The sequence below is a fragment of the Periplaneta americana genome, chromosome 17 (genome assembly GCF_040183065.1).
Source record: "Periplaneta americana isolate PAMFEO1 chromosome 17, P.americana_PAMFEO1_priV1, whole genome shotgun sequence".
Taxonomy (NCBI): domain Eukaryota; kingdom Metazoa; phylum Arthropoda; class Insecta; order Blattodea; family Blattidae; genus Periplaneta; species Periplaneta americana.
In genome coordinates this window covers 58,890,988-58,914,293 of record NC_091133.1, presented here as the reverse complement: position 1 = coordinate 58,914,293, position 23,306 = coordinate 58,890,988, and the positions used below count along the sequence as shown (strand labels likewise).

Below are 23,306 nucleotides of genomic sequence, written 5' to 3'. Positions count from 1 at the left end.
TCAATCTTAATTATACCAAAAAGCACTTAATTATTTATATAAATTAAATTCATATGAGTTGTTAATCTTTGTTAATGGGACCCATACGATAACTGTCTATACAATATATTTTGGCCTCAATCTCCAAAAAGAAAAAATATGAACCTACAAAAAGTGACAGAATCTCAGAGAAAATATCTTAACCCGGGAACCAAATTATAAAATGTTATCAGAAATTGCTTATGCTTAAGTTTCCTATTCTCGGAATATCTGATGATGTTATCAATCCATTCAAGTTTGTCTTCTCAGTAGAGACTAAAATGATTGTAGTCTAGGGTAGTAGTGTTGGAGTTTATTATTCCTCTTTTTCTCTTTACTGATTTAAGATGTTATAGATATGTTATAAAATAATTTATTATTGAGTAAATTTATTTTTTAAATGCAGAAACGGGTTGACCGTTGGAACGGAAAGGGACCACCAACGTTTCATTAGTTTACGGGTACTTTTCATAAAAAAATGTGGATCTAAATCCATCAAAGTCTTAATTTTATTCATTATATTTCGTTAATTATACAAACTATGAAGCCACAATATTATTTTTTCTTCTACTCCTTAGTATTAAAATCCAAATTTCCTTCAAAACTTATCTCAGTCTTATTTCAGTACATTATTTCTGTATCTTTCTTTACACACAGTAAAAACTCCACAAATCTTAGAATATTCTAATGCGGAATCCAATGTCAAACTTAGCACGAATTTAAAGTCGGCGCGTTACCGAAAAGCTATCCTGTATGATAACATTGCATTACCACCGCTTTCTATTCCGTGTACAAAATGCATTAACGCGCTAATGCATATAGATATTAAAAACGTAGTTCATCGAACGTTCCATATATCAAAATAACAGTTTTAACAAGTGCAAGCGAAACCTTGTGGAATTAACAACCACGTTTCACATACCTGACTTAGCTACACAATACAGTCTCTAAATATAAGGATGACGTAAACATTACAGTGACGTTGTGTGACGTAGCGTGCGATGTAAGACTTTCACGTGTTTGCCACATCATTGACCAAAACAGGAGGAAAAGTTTAGGACCGCCCCAACTTTCTCCTACCTCTCTTCTCGAGATGCATGCACGGTGCATGTGACCCTTCTTCCCCCGTAAAGGTCCACGTAGGACGATCTGTAAGGTCACATATGCACATTGCACATGGGAAGAGCCGAGGTTTTGGTGCCGGTCGTGAAATGCGGGTAGGATGCCTTCAAGGCACCGACTGGAAGAGCGCTGCGCGGCGATTGGCTCGGCTCTTGTTACGTGTAGGAGATTGTCGCTAGCGACTTGCACTCGCCCAACACTATACCACTCCAGAAGATGCCGTCTAGTGTGGCGGTAAGCACGAAGACTCTCGCCTGTTAACCTGCACGCCGTGAATTTACTCTCACAGTTTGTACGAGTTTCAAGTGATAGTTATTAGATACGAGCGATCGAAATGACAGTGACGAAAAAAGAGGCTGTCACCTCGGGTGGCAGTAAGGGTAAAACAAAAACGAGTGTTACGAAAACTAAAGAATCGACATCAACAGTTTCTAAAAAGTCAGAATCGACCAAGAAGCAGGCATTTACGACGTTAGTAAAATCTTCGACATCCGCGATAACAAAAGGTATGCAATCATTTGCAGCGAGTACATCATCATCATCGTCGGGTGCCGCTGCCATAGACACCACGAATGGAGATGCATCCAGCCAACTCATATCCAGCGAAGGGGGCGTCGGCAATAAGAAGATTTCAGTAGTCGTTGCCAACGGGACTACCGGTGCCATTAAAAAATCTTCATCAGATGCTTCGTCTAAGTTGATCATCTCTGAATCTTCCGGTTCTGTGACAGATGGAGCAGTGTCATCTTCAGTGGTTGAATCTGTTAGTAGTTCCAGCACTCTTACTAAGTCTAGCAGTAGTAAGATCATCGAATCTGTGTCCAGTTCCACAGTGGTTACAGGGGGAACCACAGAGATTATCAGCAGTAGCGAAAGTCAACAACTCCAGCAAGGATCTTCCGGTCAACATGCCAGTCTTGCCATCACGCAAACAGGAGAAAAATCTACAGGAATCCACCAGGAAAGTTCGTCAAAACATGAAGCTTCAAGTTCTTCAACAGCTGTCAGTGAATCTTCAAGTATGGTTAAAATGGAATCATCTTCTAGTTCTACAGCTGCAAAGTCAGAAAGTAACAGAAAATCTTCCACAACCCAGAGTAAACAATTAAGACAAGAAAGTAACCAGTCGCTGGCTATTACTGAAGGCTCAGCAGTTAAGAGTTATGTGGAAGAATCATCTTCTTCAACAATGCAGATGTCGCAAAGTAAACATGAAGCTATTTCAAGTTCCACAACTTCAGAAATCGTTACGTCTTACTCCTCGAGCAGTCTCGACCATAAGAATCAACAGGAAGCCCTCACTTCTACCAGCCATAAAACAGATATTGACAGTAAACAGCTTCAACTTGCCGGTGCCACAGATATAAGCAGTGTCAGTCAGGGTTTCACTACGTCAAACACTTCGGAATCCTCTCAGAAATTCGTGTCCAGCAGTCAATCGTCAGAGGTAGTCGAGTCAATCAGTCAGCAAAAGTTTATTAGCAGTGATTCGACATCGTCGTCCATTCAACAAGGTGCCTCGACCGTGCAGCATTCGACTGTCATCACGGATGACGTGCGTGAAAATGCAGCAGTCACCAACACCACCACATCTAAGTCTACCAGCAAATCCAGCAAGAAGTCTGTTACCGAAAAGAAGGATGCAGCCAAGGCGGATATTAACTTCAAATATTCTGGACCCATCAAGGAGCAGTGCATCTGCGAAATCTGCACTTGCGGGTAAGTAAAAATTACTTTTAATTAATGTTATTCAGTAACAATGGTCGAATTGAGCTAATATTCCAAATTAACAACAAAAATGTAAGACATACAGTTAGCAAATATTTAAATAAATAAAATGAATACTCAATGTTTATCAGAGTAACCATTGGCTAATGTATGTATTGTGACAGGTTTAAAATAATGTATTTCTAGCTTAATCGAGTTAAAGAAAATACAGATCATATAAGTTTCAGAAAGACATAAAATACATTTGTTATTATAACACACCGACAGTGAATTATTTACAATTCGACCACTGAATACAGATGTAAAAATGTGAAGCAAAACGTCACTAATTCTGTTTTTTAATAAGAACTTGCCTTTAAGGGTAATAGGTATGTGAACGAACACAAATATTATCAGAAAATGCAGGCTCTAAATTTCTACAATTTTATAAGGAAATGAACTCACAATTGGACAAAAATTACCACAAAAAGAACTTAAATATCTGATAAAAGTAAAAAAAGTTACTAATAGCATTTTTTATAATTCACCTTTTACTTTAAATTAAATTTTCCAAAATTTGAAAATTTTCACACATATTATTTCATAACTCCACAACTACTAGAGATAGAATTCTGAAATTTTGTACACTGATTTAACATGCATTTATGCAAAAGATAGACTACAATAATACCCATTTCTTTGAAAATAGAAACATTAAGTTACAAAACATTATGTAAATTTTAATGTATTTTATATAGGCCAAATAAAAATTAATTGTATTAAAATAAACAACTCTACATATCTGAGAGCAGCCTACTTTTCAGGAAAAATATTAAAGATGTCAGAGAGACCATATCAATGTTATGGTTAGCAAATGATGTAACTGCAGAATTTTTTTTCATACTTTGATAAAACTGGTTTCAATAATATTATTAGTAACCTTTTTATACTTTTATCAAATATTTAAGTTCTAATAAGTCTTGTTGTGGTACCTTGTAAGTTTTGTCCAATTTTGAGTTAATTTTCTTATAAAATTTTAGAAATTTAGAGCCTGCATATTCTGATAATATTTGTGGTCGTTCACGTACATATAGCCTTAAATTAAAAATATGATATAAATTCGGTGGCTCTTACTTTACATGCTATACTGCAGAGCAGCTGTATGCCTACCCTGTAATTGTCAAAAAGTTTTCTTGAAATATTTATGGTAAAATTTAGTTTCACTTCCTATATCACCATTGTAAAAATCTGTTCCCGATATGTACATTTCTAGATTATATTTTTAAGTTTATTTCGATGCATGTAGGTCTATAATGAAAGCGAAAAGTTAGACAAAAATAAATTATTAATATATAAATTATCCCTTTTATCCAATATTTGAAAATTCAGCAAATAGTCGTGTAGGTAAATCAAAATAATTGACTTTACGAATAGCTAATTAAATATGTAATCATATTATCGTTAAAAATGAATCGGTTGTCGTTCATAATTCGGATTAGTAAAATTTTGCAGTGTATTCTCGTTATAAGCTAGGTTACGATTCAGATTTACCGCTTCCTTCTAACGAAAATGCATAAAATCAAAACAATGTAGCCTATTTTACAAAAATAAGAATTACACTACGATTTTTTGCAATATGAATATTAGGGAACCGTATAAAGTGTTTCCTGCTGCAGCAGACCCCACTTTAATCTGTTGGTGGCGTCATCATTTTTAGTTTCTGAGTGGTGAGGAATCGGGTAGGCACCATTTCATTAAGGTGGACGACCTTACCTCCATCTGCACCACACCGCTGAAATTTATACGACAATAGATTGTCATTAACCAAAACAAATAGTCCTGACATTAAAATATTATTACTGACTTCCATACAGTTATTTTCCATTTTCGCAATTCCTAAAATCGAAACAAAATAACATTAAAATAATATTTAATGAAGTTTTAATATGAAACAGCATTGACATTGTTGGCTTATAGCCTACATAACTGTAAGAAAAGCAGTTAAGTAACTGCTAAGCAGAAGTTAGTTTGCAACAAATAATAATAATTAAAGCAATTAGTAAACTAGTTTAGAAGTATTGTGAAAAACGCGTGATGTGGGTGCAGAATAGTGAGCATGGGTTAACTGTGGGTAAGCACTAACCCACCACACCCCTCACACTTGCTGGTACCGCCGCTGTTTGTTACTCTTGAGCAGTATTGCCAACTGGACGGAAATTCGGAAATTCCGTCAAAACTGGCGGAATTTCAACGTAATAATAGTTTTATTTTCCCTGGCAGAGTTAAGGCCATCAGGCCTTCTCTTCCACTCAACCAGGATCAAATCACATACAAAAAAATACATACCGGTATACAACGTAGCGGACGAGAAAAGAATGGCTTTGACGGGTGACGGATTTTCTGGCGGAAATTACGATTTACATCATCTTTTGACATTTTTACCTGCATTCATTTTTAATTGTTTAATTTTTTAGAGATTTTACTTTTTATTTGAACAGTCCCGCCTGATCCGTACTATGTTTAAGAATCCCCTGCTTCAGATTTCCTCGTAATCAAATAAGAGGTTGACGAATTATTATTTTAATCAGGATTGGTAAGTTGTGTTAAAATTTGCCTTTTTATTTACATATTTATTGAGTGGATCTTTTATTTTTAATTTTGACGGATTCTGACGGATTTTAGGTGTTAGACTGAGGGGGCAACACTGCTCTTGAATAGTCGTGGTTATATGGGAAATCACTTACAGCGAAACCAAGTAAACCCACATAATGATGATAATCGAGAATACAAAGTGTAATACATATTAGAGAGTTTCAAAATAATTTCCTGTATAGTATTCTAATAGATAACTAAAACAGAAAGTCCGTCCAGTGGCTGCTTGATCTACAACCATATCTCTTATGTAGTCTGTGGACCACTTAGTGGCCTTCGGAATCATGCCAGTGGGTTAAGTTATTATTATAAATCAAATAGTAATTTAATTAACTGAAAAAATATTGATAAAACGGTTCTTACATTCCCCATACTTTTAATATATCGTTACATCTCTAACCGAGAAAGTAGACGCAACAATGTATTTCCACTCTGGATCTACTGAATTCATAACACTGGGAGAAAGGAACTGGCAACCTACCCTGTTATCTCCTGGCCTAGTTGCCTCTTAAGTGGTGCCTTGTTGGTATCACTCGTGAGGTTCAGACCTGTCTTCGGACAGTTGACTAAACAAACACTGATGATTCAATTTATTGTTGATCATGTTAGAAGTTTTTCGTCTCTATTAATTAACTATTAAAGTTATTTCATCAGCAGACAGTTAGGCCTATGTTTAATTTCGCATTTGCAATGTATGTTTAGTGAACACTGCGAAGAATCTCATAAGTTTCGCCAGGAGATAATGAGGTAGAGTGGCCAGCTCCTTTCCCATCCATTGCATACACCGCTAACTAGTAACATGTTACACTAATCAGACTTCAGATTATACTAAAATTTTATTGTTCTTTCTCTGACACATATCGTAAAGTGAGATGTACTGTCTGATAATGTATCAGCCAGAATCTCAATCAGAGAATAGCATTTGCAATACACTACCCATAATAACATGGTTATCGTTATCACCCTTCAATTAAATTATGTAATTTCTTAAATAACTTAACAAGTCTGTTATCAAGTTCTCTATTGATGTGCACTGTTCGACTGTTGTAGCCCTTCTCTATTTTACTTCAAATCATAGTTAGACAATTTAATAAAGAATAAAATGTATATTTTTGTTCCAGAAGTGAGTTTGAGTACACAGATATATTATACAAAAATCCTTCTATTTTACGTACCCGAAGTAGCTTTGTAAATAACATTGTATGTTCCAGAAAAAGAAAAAACTAACTGTGGTCCGTGAGGATTTTAGAAGCCGATTTAGTGGTCCGCGAGAAGTCAAAGTTTGACACTTTTCTAGACCAGAGTTTTTCAATCTTTTTCAACACGTGGCACACTAAATGTGTAATTTAAAATCCCGCGGCACTCTCATATCAACCTAAACCAGTGTTTCCCAACCAGGAGCAAATTTGAAGGTTTCAGAAAGGAATCTGTACACTGAATATTGACTTTTGTGGCATTCCCTGAATGTTGACTCTTGTGGACTCACTTTTTACTATTTTTATTTTATTTTTTTCAATTCTTACTACGACAACATTTTACTATTTTCATTTTCTGGCGGCACACCGGTTGAAATGGCTGATATCAGCCTATGTAGGCGATCCAAGTTCGAATCCCGTTAGGCTCGGAATTTTTCATTGAAAAAATCCATAGTGGCACTTGTGGCGGACAAGGTCGTGCTTTGTATTTTCTAGCGGGTTTTCTGCTTTTCCGTCATTTCGTCCGATCTCCATTCCATTATCATTTTATACATAGCAATCTCCTGTCGCCTGCAGATGACGCACAGGAGGTGGCTCTATTACTGCTTATAAAATACCGTAACAGCTGTGCTAAACATTTCGATGGCATCACAGCAGAAGGGCTTATGAACAAATTGTCCATTGTTGAACTATTTTAATGAAAACTATTTACGTTTGACAACAATCGTTTGAAAATTACAGTGGACATGAAAAGAGTCGAAGTTACGTAGACAAGGAAAGGAAAAATCTATACTAATAAATCTGTAGCCAAAATTGTTCTGGTAATTTTCGATTTTCCAAAAATAATTGGTGTCAACATGTATAATTAACCATCCTGAAACCGAAAATCGCTTTTTTTGAAATTTTTGTTTGTATGTCTGTCTGTCTGTATGTTTGTTACCTTTTCACGCGATAATGGATGAACGGATTTCGACGAAAATTGGAATATAAATTAAGTTCGTTGTAACTTAGATTTTAGGCTATATGGCATTCAAAATACTTTATTTATAAGGGGGTTATAAGGAGACTTGAATTAAATAAATCGAAATATCTCCCTTATTATTAATTTTCATGAAAAATGTTACATAACAAAAGTTCCTTTAAAAATAATTTCCGATAAGTTTTATTCTATACAACATTTTTATAGGACTGATATTTAATGAGATAAATGAGTTTTAAAATTACAATAACAACGCCATCTAAGGCGCTGTACTGAAATAAAAACAAATGTCTTCGTCTATAAGGGGCCTTGGACAACAATAATCGAAAGCTATTAAACATAGCCTGCAGAGAATGTTTCTGTGTTTGTATGAAGTAATATCGAAAGCTAATTAATTGTTTAATTATTATTTCACCATTGGAAAGTGTAGTTTCTTTAGATGGACATAATTCTACAATGTTATTACAGTAACTTCTGAAACATATAGCAAGTAATGTAAAGTATACACATTAAAACTAAATTATATGTCAATCTTCATTAAACTATGGTTGCATGTAATAACAATTAAGGAACATGTTAAAGGAATTGTCATTGCACCAAATGATTGCTCTCTGGACCAAAATGATCGCATTTTAATTATTTAAATACAATTTAAATTAAATAACATATTAAACGATTTATCCTTCTATCAAACACGAATGTTCCCTGGATCAAACGTCCTATTTTAATTATGTAATTACTTTATATTTATTTCTAATAGGTGCAGCGGAGCGCACGGGTACGGCTAGTAATGCCATATTTAAATGGCTCTAAAGTAAACTTGCAATATTGTTGACACGCCCTTCTGTTATGATGCCTTCGATTTAATATAATATACAGTATACTACATATTCTGTAAATATTCTGCATTGTGCACTACGTGAGGAAAGAATCTGTTGTTTTATAATTGTTACACTCATTTTATATGAATTGTCGCCTATGCAGTTCCCAACTATTAAAAATATAATTTATTTAAACTTCCTGAAAATCCCCGAGGTTCATTCAGCCTCCTGAGTACCGGGCCCTTCCCAGGGGTAAAGGCAGTTGGAGCGAGGTGTCCACCACACCACATGCCGTGGTCAAGAAAGCATGGAGCTCTATTTCCATTCTCCACAAGCGCCTTCATTGCGTATATAGAGAAGTTCTACCTAAACCTTATTTGGAAAATGGTTATATTTATGTATAGGTAGGCTGTATGTTTCTTGATACACTTCGCATGTTTTTAATTTTCCCACGCAGGTCAATGCCTGTTAGACTTCCGACAGAAAATGTATCCGAGACAATAATTACACGTTGCTATTATAAATATATTATGTTGGTAACAAGTTACATTATTGTTGACATGAAGCAACAGTTTTCCGTCTATTGCGCAATCAACTTTTGCACGCGTTGTTTGACCTCCAATTCAGAAGAATAATAGGTCCACTTGACCCTATTGCGCATGCTCGCCACAATCATACTGTTAAGTACATTATGCACATGTGATCGTTGGTCTCTCTAGTGCCATGAAATCACGTTATACTTAAATTTCATGCCCACTGTTCCCGCCGGAATGGAATGTTAGCCAACATGACTGTGTATATTCAGTATTATTGTGTACTGCAAGACCTGTTCTCGAGAGTGAATATTTCAGAATGTTATCCTGTGAGTCTAAAATAGAAACCCATATTCTTACTAATATGTATAGACTATATCATATCAATGAATAACATGCATCGGTATATAAAGTATAGATTTTTTTTATATTATATTTTATGAGATAGTTATGCAGACAGACATCGGTAATGTTCTTCACCTATACGCACATAGGACCTAAGACAAAATCTTACTGTCTGATTTTTTAAAATCGTTGTTTCGTCTTATTTGATCATACCGATTTATGTCTTACTTTCTTTGGTCATCTATATTATATTTATAAAAATAAATTTTAATCTACACAGTGAACCGTTAATCGAAAGGTTAGAGTCGGGCTCTCTACGCTGGAGACTCGGCTTCATGTCCAAGCAAAATTAAGAGTAATGTGTGGTGAGGAAAATGTTTTGGAAGGGCTTCCTATATTATCACTCTGCTCAGCCGCATGCTTGGCTGCCAGACTTTGGGACACCCCTCTGCCCGAGTAAGGAAAAATGTTGTGTCTGGCAAAGATGAAATATTTTTCAGGATGATTGACTACGGACGGAAAGGTCCTGGGTTCAATTTCGGATTATCTTTCTCATCAAAACCTCCAGAACGGCTTCAAGGCTCACTCAGCCTCCTAACAAATTATTGAGAATATAATGGGTCTTCCCCGGGTGTGGTGCCAACTGCACCACCTCATTCTAGTGCCGAGATCAAGAAAGCATAGAGTTCTACACCATGACCTCAAACACCTTAATGGCGAGTTAGGGGATACCTTTATCTTTACCTTTACTATGGCCACTTCACTAAGACGGTTAAAAATAATTTATATCTTAAATAATAGGGTATCTAATCGTAGTTTAAAACAAAAAATTTTAATAGCCTCAAACAAAATATGTTTTCAAAAATTATACGATCCTGGCCAAAAAGATTGTAGTAGAGTAAATTTTAAATATGGGGCAAATGTTACGTGATAGTGTCCTACATTCACAGTGCATCAATGAAATTTATTTTTTTTATTCAGTCATTCATAGTGTTCTATCCAAGAACAGGTCTTTCACTGCAAATCAATCATTCTCCAATTTTTTCTATTTCCCGCCTTCCTCCTATTCTCCGCATATGATCCATCTACCTTAATGTTGTCTTTTCTGCCCCAAACTTCTTTTTTCGTTTACCATTTCTTCCAATGTATCCTTCAGTAGGCAGTTTCTTCTTAGCCAGTGACCCAGCCGATTTCTTTTTCTCTTCCTGATCAGTTTCAGCATTATTCTTTCTTCACTCACTATTTCTATCACAGCTTTATTTCTTAATTTCGAACTTGCGCATCACTGATTTCATTTCATAAACCTGATACGTTTACCCAGATTTAATATAATATTCAAATTTCATGTAATGAGGTCCCTCCATTATATAGCAATAAAAATAGTCTAGAATGTTAAATGTTATGTTTTATTTAACGACGCTCGCAACTGCAGAGGTTATATCAGCGTCGCCGGATGTGCCGGAATTTTGTCCCGCAGGAGTTCTTTTACATGCCAGTAAATCTACTGACATGAGCCTGTCGCATTTAAGCACACTTAAATGCCATAGACCTGGCCCGGGATCGAACCCGCAAGCTTGGGCATAGAAGGCCAGCGCTATACCAACTCGCCAACTAGGTCGACTAATAGTCTAGAAATAATGCATATTCTCTTACAGAAATAGTATATAACAGTTACACAAATGTCTTATCGGTTTATAGTAACTTATAGCATTATGAAAATTCTACATAATGTGTTAATTTATACTCTTACATTAAATTAAAATAGAAAATCAAGTCTGATATTTATTTATCAGCGTCCAGTAAATAATTCTGAAATACAGCACCATAATTTCTTTACTAGACAGTCAATAAGAGGATTTTGGTAATTCTAAACGTAGTGAAGCCTCATAAATCCGGATTAAATGGAATTCGATATGGCGCAGTTTAACATCATTCCTTATAATCGATAAAACGCATTTCTCTAGTCCTTAACAATGTTGCCGGGTTACTCTTACGAAACTTCTCTCAACGCTACATAAAACCCTATTTGGCAAAAATATAATAGCAAACACCGTTAAGTAACACACTATGAAACTAGAATACAATGAAAATAAATATCTTTCTCTTTTTTATTAGTGGTAAAATAACATACGCGCTATTGTGTTTAGAAATATTACTTCTTTGTAGTATTAATAACTAAATTTACGTAAAGATGCCATCAAAATCAGTAACACTATTTTCAGTGTTTTTTTTCGACTTTCCTTATATCAGAATCTTGGCTCTATTCCTCTTCGCTCCGATGCAGTAATAATAATAATAATAATAATAATAATAATAATAATAATAATAATAATAATATCTACGCTAAATAACCTACTAGTTGATACGGCGTCGTTAAATATCCAAGTAAAAAAATAATAAAATTCCTAAGATTTGGATAATTTCTCCTGAAAATACCTCAATTTCATTTTAACTAACATTTTCTTTAATATCTGTTGGTATGAAATCTCCTGATTCGCTCTTAAGTTTAAAAATTTATACATCCAATTGTGCTTCTAATAGTTGTAACTGTCCTATTCTAAATCAATCTCCTCAAGTTAAGTATCTCGGAATAATAATCGACCAAAAGTTACGTTGGGATAAACATGTTCTTTTTCTGTGCAATATGTTAAGAAAAATTATTCACTATTTTGTCATCCTACAAAATTACTTGACTGTCCATACTTTACGACTGATTTACCTCAATACAATACGGCATTATAGGAGGGGATAGTACTTATAGTACCTCCCTCATGCCAATAACTCTGCTACAGAAAAGAATAATAAAAATATGCCTTAATAAACGTCTTGATTATCCTTCAGAGCTGCTGTATTCAGAATTTAAAGTATTTGACTTCCATTAAATATAATGTAACAATGTATTACTGAATTTCGTACATAAAAACCGTAATATATTTAATTTATATTCACATAAATATAAAACCAAAAGATCAGACAACATATGTTTGACGACAGTACCTAAATGTACCAGAACTGTAATATATAATCACAGTAGCAACTTCGGTCCAAGGCTTTATAACATGATAATACCTAAATTCCCAAACATACAATTTGCTAATGCTCATTTCAAAAAATCAATTAAAAATTGCTGTTTAGAGAGAAAATTTAAGGTTCAGTTATTGTGATCTGTGTTTTTTCTTCTTCTTTTTTTATTTTTTACTTTTTACTCTGTTATTTAATAAAATGTCTTAACATTATGTGAAATGCCCCATGAGCACGAGTATGTAATTTACTCTTTCTGGAGGTGCTAGAGTTTTTATATAAAATAATAGTATGTATCTTTGTTCTGGCAATAAAGTATTATTATTTTATTTTTCTTTACGCCTGGTGATACTGCGTAAAATAAGATGCCTCCATCATAAGCGTATTCCTAAATAACGAAAGAAAAATCACATCCTGTTATTTTATTTAATAAATTTTATTTTATCGAGGCTAAACTAATTCTGTTGTTTTCTATGTACAGATGATAATATAGTGTAATAAAATTTTGACATGAGATGTATAAGTGCACGAATACAAATTGAAATTATTTTTAAATTCAGGTGTCCTGGAGGTGGATATTTGTGGAAATATTTCACAAATATTTGTAGCCTATGCTTTGAAATTTTGTAACTTATTTACAAATCACTTTTCAAGGCCACGTGATCACCTCTATGTAGCAGGAATTCTCAAATGGTGGTACGAGGTAGCTTGGTAGGTGATTGATATAAATAACCAATTTCATCATTTGAAAGTGCGTCACAAGTACTCGTCAGCCAATAAACAATTAGGCCAACTGTCAATTTCTCAGTTATAGTGTTGGCAACAGTAACTAGTTTTTTCTTACTCCTGTGTTTTCATTATTCCCAAAAGCCAAATGTCGATGTTTGCTTATGTTGAAAGCTTCGTTAATGAAAATGATATTCGTTTGAATCCTGAAGTGGTGGCTGGGATTTGATACAGAATCGCTGCCATTACTTGAGAACTGCATTCTGGAGCTATGTTCTATACAGAAGATTTTAGTTCAGAGCTTTGGTTTAAAAATGGATGGTTTAAAATAAATCCATTTTTTCTCCTAAAAAATGTTCGCCTTCAAAGATTTCTGGCTGAAAAGTTAATTAAGCTTACTTGTGATAATGGCCTTCGTGCTTTTTCTAGAATAAATCTGCTGGATTTTTGTATTCAAAGGTAAAACGAATGCACATCATTGGCTACAAACGCAGTACAAGTTTGTTTATTTTCTCATGTGAAAATAGTTTATTTTCTTTAGCGTTTTTAATAACAAGTATAAAAACTGAACATGACCTGACATTAAAACTCTAAAAACTGTTCCTGAAATTAAGAACCTAGTGTCATCCTCTTCATTAATAACATATTTTGTAATTCTCAAAGCTAATAAATTTAATTATGAACGTAGGCTTACTTTAATTCATGGTAACTTAAATCACTACGGGTGCTATTCATAGACATTTCGCTAGACCGCGCTACGAGCGTGCTAAACTAGCCCCGGCTATCGACTGATTACTTGTACAGGATTCATATATCACATCATATTGCTAACACTGGTTTATGAATACGAAAAACGTTAGTTCGCTGATCATCCCCCGGTAGCCAGCGCTAAGAATGTCTGTGAATATGGCCCTACATTTCTTCTGGCACGTGGTACAGTTGTACTGAGTCTTCAATATACTGAATTAGTGACATTCTGAGAAAAAGAACCGTTACTAAACAGAATTGAAAGGATTAATAATTACTCACTTTGACTTGTCAATGCAACTTTATAGCGATTAAAAATAAGCAATCTTCAAGATGTATTCGAACCGCTAATCTCTCGTCCAACAGCAGGCATTGTTTCTAATCAATTATACCATCAACTACAACATTATTTTAATAATATTTTATTGCAGATGTGATTCAAAGCACCTGTCATGAATGATTAAGTTTTGCGCCATATTGAGTGTGCTTGATTTTACGTTCACAACGTCAGAGTATTCTAACCATAGCTAGACAAGCTTCTAACGATTTTTTTCACATCATGATCAGATGTAGAAACAAGCAGTCATTTCAGGCTCTGGAGATCAACAGATAAGCAAACTGAATAATTTCAACCTCCAACGGTACGTTAATCATTATTTGCATGCTGCACTCAGATTCGCATGAACTAAGGCGACGTAGCTTTTTATATTTTCCTTCCTGGCGACTGAATTCCCTGCGGATGCATTTAAATAGTGATTCGTCATAACTGATGGCGTAACACTGCACGGGGATTACAATTTGAGGGATGTGAGAATTTATGTCAGGCAGTGAGACAGTTCTAGGTCAAAGAGTCATGTCGGAATGAACCCCAGCACTCGAATAACGGTCATCAGTTCAGCTCTCAAGTAACCTTAATCTGTGAGTGATGGCAAATCATCGCGATGAAAAATGTCAATCCCGTAAGTATGTAATACGATATCTCGGTCTACAGTTATGACGTAGTTGAAAACAGTTGAGTTATTAGATACGCAGCAATGAGCGATTTATTTCCAGACTAACTGCATCTTTTAAAATCTGCGTACATTAGTTTTAAGCTTATTTAACGGCGAACGCCAAGCCAAAAGCGAGGAAAATACAGACATTTTCAACGTATTCCGAATCTCACCGGGCCGATGGACAAGACTGACGTCACGTTGCAGCGAAATAGGAACAAAACTGCTGGAAAGTTCGATGGCTATCATGGCGGTGTACAAGTTGTTGTCTGTGCTCCGCTAGCAAGATTTTGCGAAATTTCCTTACTGTCATCTCGTTCAAAGAAAATAGAGCATAAACAATTTATTTCTTGAACCAGTAGTAATAACTGGTCCGTTGACATGTTCGCTCATAAGCCATTAACATATACTTTTTTTTTTTCAAGTTATGCTCATTACAAACAATACAGCATAACTAAAGCAGAACACACCGCCATGACACAACAGTGCACGATGTCATTCTTCTGCTAATTCCCGCCCTATATAAGAACCAATCAGATTCACTGATGGCGGCTGATGGATATTGTCACCACCTCTGCAAGCTCATGGAACTGTTGCGACACCGGTGGAGCATCAGTGACGTCATCGTTGAAATTCGGAACACGCTGATACCATCAGATTGCTCAGCGCTGAGATTCGGAATACGCTCCTTTCCACTTGTACTCGTAGGTTTCCTTGGGATTTTTTTATTGCTACAAGCTGTACAAGCATATCTGAATATATCAATCGTTGGCACGAATTATATCGCTGAACGTTTGTCAGAAATACCTACAATATTTATAGAAATCTCTCTTAGGCGTTTCCGCTCTTCCTTAGTCTCCTCTAATGCTCATTCCTCTCGATAGAGGGGAGCACACTCAGCCATTTGCGTTATTACTTCTTGGACAGATGGCTGATCTGTCGCAGGAGGTGAAATGACATACGGAAATACGAAATGATAGTATGAAATATTGTAGAATTGGAAAGGAAGCGGGTCGTGGTCTTTGTAACTGGTATCATGCCAGCACTCATCTGGAGAGATTTGGGAAATTACGAAAAATTCAGTTCAGCATAGTCGGCCTTTAGAATCAAATCGCGGACCTATCGAATACAAGGCGCACGTGTGAATCACAATACCACCATTAAATACGAGGGTGAGTCAAAAAGTAACCTTAATAATTGTTTTATTAATTGAATATGTACCATAAGACTACAAACACTTCATTACTTTTCAACATAGTCCCCACTACGTTCAACGCAAGTGTTCCTGTTATACTATGTTGAAAAGTGATGAAGTGCTTGTAGTCTTATTGTACATATTCAATAAATAAAACAATTATTAAGATTACCTACTTCTTGACTCTCCCTCGTATGTAAGATACATTTACGATATATGAAACTAAGTATACAGTACTACGAATACATTAATTATAATATTGTACAATAATAGCTCGTAAAAGTGGCTTTCCGTTATTTACTAATATATTACGGAATATATTATTCTTAAGATACCAAGTTTTTTTTTAATTATAATAAAAAGGTCCGGTTAATTTCTTGTGGATATTTTCACTCAGGAACAAGTTTCTTTAGTGTATTGTAAATCTACAACACAGATTTCTCAGACTTCTTTCCCTACTGAAAGAAAGAAACCATTCCAAGGATTTTTTTTATTTTTATTGGATTTCAATTTGGCTTTTATTGATTATTTTTCTCTTGAGAACGGAAAGTCCGAAAAGCCCAATCTTTGAGGTAAAAAGAGAACTTGCAGACAAATTTATTCGTCATTGTTTCATTACATTAAAGTTTTTATACCTAAGAAACCTATACTTTACACAACAAATCCTTTCCACCATTCCTCCTAATATGCTTCATTTCGGATGCTGTGTTAATCACACACAAATTAATTACTGAATCGGTATTGGGAGCCCGTAAGTCCACAAACCTAAAATATAGATGGAGACATTACATGATTTCTCTATGTAGAATATTTTTAACACAATAGATAACTCAATTGTCGCCCACGTTCATATATTTTGCTTCATTTTGTGATTCATGTGGAAATAATGGAATAGAGTCAACGCTACAGCTCCATTTTCATTAAATCAGAAGCTCTGGACTTAAAAGTGAATATGAATGACTAAATAGCAAGCGAGTGTATGAATCATGGAACCGGAAAACGCTGTATTCATTGCCCCGCACACCGATAAGATGACTAATTAAAACAGCAGAATGTCGCGAGTTTTCAATACGGCCGATTTCTAGCGAAATGTAGACTACTCTACGCCAGTATTTTAGCTTTCTTTTTCCGCCTGCACCACACGGGCACACGGCGCGACTCTCGCAACATGGAACCAGCACGACCCATAACCTCGATCTAACAACAAAACTGTTAAAGAGCTCATGTCGAAACCTTCCCTCAAACTGCGCACGTATATCTTAACAGCAGAGCAAATAAAAAAAAATAGCTATCCATCTAGTTCAGCGGTCGTCAGCACAGAGCACTCTGGGGCTAGCGTCTCTTACCGCGGAGAACACAGTGCACCATGGTGTACTCGTAGCTGCTAGCGGGTATGCTCTCTACCTCTTCCTGCTGCACGACGGAGCACACGGGACGGCTCCGCTTACCCTTTGCACATTTCAGCGAGTGCTGACGATCACTGATCTAGTTGAGTTGCCTCCTACTGTGGGGAGCTCACGAGATCAGCCCTAGTAGAAATGTGGCGTAATGCAAATCTTACACGCCGGCAATAGCCAGGATAACGCCAGTCTTGCTCGCAGAAATTACACAACTAACCACATTACAGTAACAACCAAAGTGAAAACATTCGATCAATTTTTTTTTATTTATTTTTATTTGGTTATTTAACGACGCTGTATCAACTACGAGGTTATTTAGCGTTGATTTTTATTTTAGTATGTTATTTTACGACGCTTTATCAACATCTTAGGTTATTTGCGTCTGAATGAGACGAAGGTGATAATGCCGGTGAAATGAGTCCGAGGTCCAGCAGCGGAAGTTACCCAGCATTTGCTCATATTGGGTTGAGGGAAAACCCCGAAAAAACCTCAACCAGGTAACTTGCCCCGACCGGGAATCGAACCCTGGCCACCTAGTTTCGCGGCCGGACGCGCTAACCGTTACTCCACAGGTGTGGACTTCAGCGTCGATGAGATCGATGATAGCTAGATGGTATTTGGCGAGATGAGGCCGAGGATTCGCCATAGATTACCTGGCATTCACCTCGGAAAAAACCCAAGCGGGGATCGAATCAGAGCCCGAGCGCAACTTCAGACCGGCAGGCAAGCGCCTTAACCGACTGAGCCGCGCCGGTGGTTGATCAACTTTTAAAATATAAACTAACAGTTTCAATTTATACAACACACCGATACAGATTAAAGTCTCAAACTACCTGATATTTTCAGCCACAGTATACTGTAATCAAACACAGTGTGCTGAAGTGATGCCATCTGTTTAGTGTCATAAGGTTCATAACTCATAACATCTCACATCTCTGGTCAGTTCTAGGAAGAGCGGTGCTCCATGTATCAATACCTCCCCGCACCGCACCTAATAAAAATACAACTCGCAGAGACTTTCTCTAAGTTCCACACAGTACGTGAATTGCTTTCCTGTGACGTGACTTGCAAGGTAAGGCCGTGCACTGAGAGAAGGTTTCTACATAAGCTTAATAACAATTCCCTTGTAGCATAATGTACAAGTCTACCGCTGTGGAGTAACGGTTAGCATGTCTGACCATGAAACGAGCGAGCCCGGGTTCAAATCCTGGTTGGGACAAGTTACCTGGTTGAGGTTTTTTCCCAAGTTTTGCCTCAACCCATTAAGAGCAAATGCTGGGTAACTTTCGGCGCTGAAGCCTGGACTCATTTCGCTGGCATTATCGCTTCATCTTACTCAAACTCTAGATAACCGTAGCTGTTGATAAAGCGTCGTAAAATAAACCAATTAAAAAATAGACAAACATTTGTACCTTATGCGAAATACAAACTCACGAATATGTTTCCACGCAACGCTGAAGCTGCGCATCTTCGGTCCGCTGAACTAAGACCAGGAGTGTCTCCTATGTAAGACATTGTTACGAACTTCGTCTACTGTCCGATTTGTGATACAGTAGGTACGACGTTCTCCATCTACAGAATCTTTCATTCGTAACCGTCTCGCCAAAATTCGTCAATTGTTTATGTTCCCGGACGATGACTCGATTGTCCGTTTCTGTGCAAATTCCGAACGTACAACACAAGTCTTACTCCGTGTTCATTATGGTCCGTCACAAAATATGAGATCAAGATGTTTCATAATATAAGACTTAAAAAAAAAATTTTCCTGGACAGCCAATGCCATGTAAAACACAATTCACAATTTTGATACGAAGGTGCAATGAGTTGAATCGTCATATATGCCGAAAGTAACAGACTTGTGCTCGCCGATTACAGATGAGAAATCTGCATTTAATTGTTTGAATGATACAATAATTGTAAAATAGCGTAAAAATGTAAGTACCTCAAGAAAATTTGTTCCAAAACTGTCTTTTCCAACGGAAATAGTATTTGGACTTGGGTATGAACGCATACTTTCTGCTTGAAAAATCTTTGTCTTCGCCTTTCTGCTAATTGCTGTCGTTTCTTAGATTGTGGACAATATTCAAAAATACATTAATGTATTAGAAAAGCCCTTACTTCCTTCTCCATGTGTTTCTTTTATAAATAGAAATGTTATGTACTTAGAAAAGGAGCGACTGAATACAAGGAAGTCTATAATGTAATGCAACTTCACCACACCTGTTAATTCTCAAACTGCACCGGAAGTACATTTAAGGGGAAAAATGTAGCGTTCATTCAGTATAATATCTCGGAAACGTAACACGGAGAAGTGTGGATATAGCGAAACAGTAAAATATATATATATATATATATATTCTTACAATGACATTTTGGTTCACTGAATGATACAACAAATAAGGACAGCCACTGGCATAGCACAGGCGGTAGTGCGTTTGTCTGCTGAACCGGAGCTGTGCTCTGGCGTGGGTTCGATTCCCTCTTGGTCTCATTACCTAGTTGTTTTTTCCGAGGTTTTCCCCAACGACAGGTAATCCCTGGAGAATCCTCGGCCTCATCTCGCCAAATACTATCTCGTTATCACCAATTCCGTCGACACTAAGTAATCTAACTAGTTAATACAGCGTCGCTAAATAACCGAATTGAAAATAAAGATATATTTACTGAATATTTCGTAAACTTAATGTTAGTTAGAAATATTTTGCTTTAAAAATGCAGTTGTCATCTTTTATTTTCTTATGTTCTGTCGTGCCGAATGTTTAATTATTAACTGTTTATTTCACGTCACAATGCTTTTAGAAGTAACAAACATATATTAGTTTTCATCACACAGTACATTATTCTTTCAAGTCACGAGCTTAATATAAAAATACATTAACACTGAACGACACAGTAAAAAGAAATGTGAGTCGTGATGTACTGTACATGTGATTTAAGGTGTGGTCTTCTAAGCATGCGCAAGTTACTGTTGTGGGTTCCTAAACGAGCTCATAGATGTTTCCTGCATTTAGTAGAGGCTAGGAATAGTATTGATTTCATGACACGGAATTTGTTAGGTTTATTTCTTTAACATTAGGTTAATAAACCCAAGAAAAACGAAAACGACCCTGGCTTAAAGTAAAGAAAACAATAATACATAAAAGACAAAATGCTACATTTAATAACCCACACTAAAGCTGAACAATTGTGTATGATAAAGTGGTTCCTTCCAGTTCACATTCTCATAACCAGCCTTTTCAGGTTTCAGGTCGTGTTTAATGTTAACATCGGTTCGATGTCCTCGAGGGTAATTTTCCGAGTAACTACCCCAATTAAAACCTGTATCTACGCATCGTTTCCTCTGTAGGAGGAATTTCTTCATCCTACAAATATAATTTAAACATCTCTAAATCTTGTAATATTCCAATTTCAAGATTACATTTCTTCCTTCTCTGTTTTCTCAAGCCAGAGACTATTCAAGGAACAATACATATTAACGCAGGGATTAGAGCAATAGTGGAGTGACGATGGTTGGATTTACCTCACCCTCCTCCCAAAATTTCAAATCCTGCGCAGCGAGGCATCTACAATCGGTAATATGAAGGTAGTGGGCCTATCTAAACAACTATGACGATTCAAGGCTGTTTGACGTTCGAGAGTTGACCACTTCCGATGTTTGACAAGCAGTCAACGACATAGGCAATATTGTCGTGCGGGTTTTCGACTTTGCAGGCCGTGTTATTCTTGCTTTCTCGATTGTTGTTCAACTCTAATCCATATATCTTAATGTCGTCAATCAGTTCTCGTTTTATTATGAACAAAATACGGTAGCCGTAATTCTAAAATACACGAACTGTAAAAGTGTACCCGATTCTCGATTCTTCTGAATATAATGCAAATATCAATATCAGTTACTAGAGAAATAGGAATGTCGAAGAATACCGAACACTAAGAAAAACTGATCCACTTCTTTCACCATAAAACCACCCCGATAATTTAAGGGGGCATTAAACTATGCATTACCTACTACACAGTTATTCAATACCAGTAGAATTAATTGATGAAAGCGGGATGGTATATTAAATATTATGTTTTATTTAACGACGCTCGCAACTGCAGAGGTTATATCAGCGTCGCCGGATGTGCCGGAATTTTGTCCCGCAGGAGTTCTTTTATATGCCAGTAAATCTACTGACATGAGCCTGTCGTATTGAAGCACACTTAAATACCATCGACCTGGCCCGGGATCGAACCCGCAACCTTGGGCATAGAAGGCCAGCGCTATACCAACTTGCCAACCAGGGCGACAGCGAGATGGTATTTTGACGAAATGAGTCAGAATGTTCACCATCGGGTTACCTGATACTTGCGTTATAGAAAAGGGGGAGGGGGGAAACTTTGGCAATCTTCAACCAAAAAATCAATCCAGTAAGATTCGACCACACATTCGAGTGCGAATAACGACTTCTTCTGCATAACTTCTAGGTTATGCTTCCCCAATATTGAAGCCCACATCATTTTTGTACAACATATCAGGTAACAGGAATAAAGTGATTTTTAAATAAGCCGCACTACTGCTAAAACTTCACTTGAAATTCAAGGAAAAAAGATCACTTGAACGTCATTCTAATTTATAAAGCTCTTATGTGTAGGCCTACTTCAAACATTTGTTATGAATAAGGTTCGGATAAAGTAGCCGTATGAGGATAGGCATCCTTGGTCCGTGCGTTTTGTTTACAAACATTAACTAGTTTCCGCGTTTCCTACTGTCCATTCACTGATGTTTTAGCTAGGAAGTGAGGAACTCTCTTCCCAGCAGGTAGAGTTTCAGCTAGTGGAAGGGGGTACTGTTTACCTAGTCTGAAGCAAGTCAAGGCCTTATCCTATACAGCTATACAGCCTACTCTCATACAGCTACTTTATCCGAACCTTAATTATGATTACCCTTTCATTTATTAAGTTTTATCATTTGTTACTGGCGTGATCTAGGGATAACGAGCGATACCCGTATACTGAAGCCGTTTTCAGAATTTGAATCCAATTGGAGTTAATATCCAGATTTTTTCTGAAGCTTTCCCCGTTTTAAGTCGAACGTCAAGTAATCTATGGCGAATCATCAGACTCGTCTCGCAAAAACTTTCATTTCACTCGATGAAAGAGTAATGGAACGGAGAAAAATTCTCTCCGGCGCCGGGATTTGAACCCGGGTTTTCAGCTGATGCTTTATGCGCTAAGCCACACTAAGCCGTTCCATTACTCTTTCATCGTATGATGACGCAGAATATCTTCATGGAAATATCGTATGTACTTCAGTACATTAAAATAATATATATGTTATGCGTAAATCACTTCGTGATTTAAGACGGCGCTTATTCCGTCGGATCCCGGCCAACTAGTCACTCATAACGAGTGCACCTCAGCACATGTGTGGACTTCAGTCCTACGTTCATAGATATCTATGACGTAGTGCAGAGGGCGGCCACTAGAGGGAACCCAAGAGTTGGAACGTAAACTGAGACGATTCTGTCCGACGCCGGGGTGGGTATCCGGTGTGGCTTAGTGGATAAAGCATCAGCACGTAGAGCTGAAAACCCGGGTTCAAATCCCGGCGCCGGAGAGAATTTTTCTCCGTTCCATTACTCTTTCATCGTATGATGACGCAGAATATCTGCATGGAAATATCATATGTACTTCGGTACATTAAAATAATATATTTCATTTCACTATCACCAATTCCAGCGAAGCTAGATATCAACGTACTTGATACAACGTCATTAAATAACCAATTAAAATAATTTAAGGCGATATAATTTATGAAATTATTTTGTGTCTCGGGACTGTGTCATACTTTTATCTTTCGCTACAGCTCAAAA

General features: G+C 36.5%; 1 protein-coding gene and 1 long non-coding RNA gene across 2 annotated transcripts in view; one reads left to right on the top strand and one right to left on the bottom strand.

Moving 5' to 3' along the window:
* Positions 1 to 23,306, bottom strand: part of LOC138692888 (uncharacterized) — a 221,769-nt gene that overhangs the window by 189,074 nt on the left and 9,389 nt on the right. The window lies entirely within an intron of this gene.
* Positions 1,173 to 23,306, top strand: part of Sdb (SAXO downstream of blistered) — a 288,577-nt gene continuing 266,443 nt past the window's right edge. The window contains exon 1 of the mRNA XM_069816199.1: positions 1,173 to 2,859. Coding sequence (XP_069672300.1) covers positions 1,475 to 2,859 — 1,385 coding nt within the window. The 5' untranslated portion in view covers positions 1,173 to 1,474. The remainder of the gene's footprint in view (positions 2,860 to 23,306) is intronic.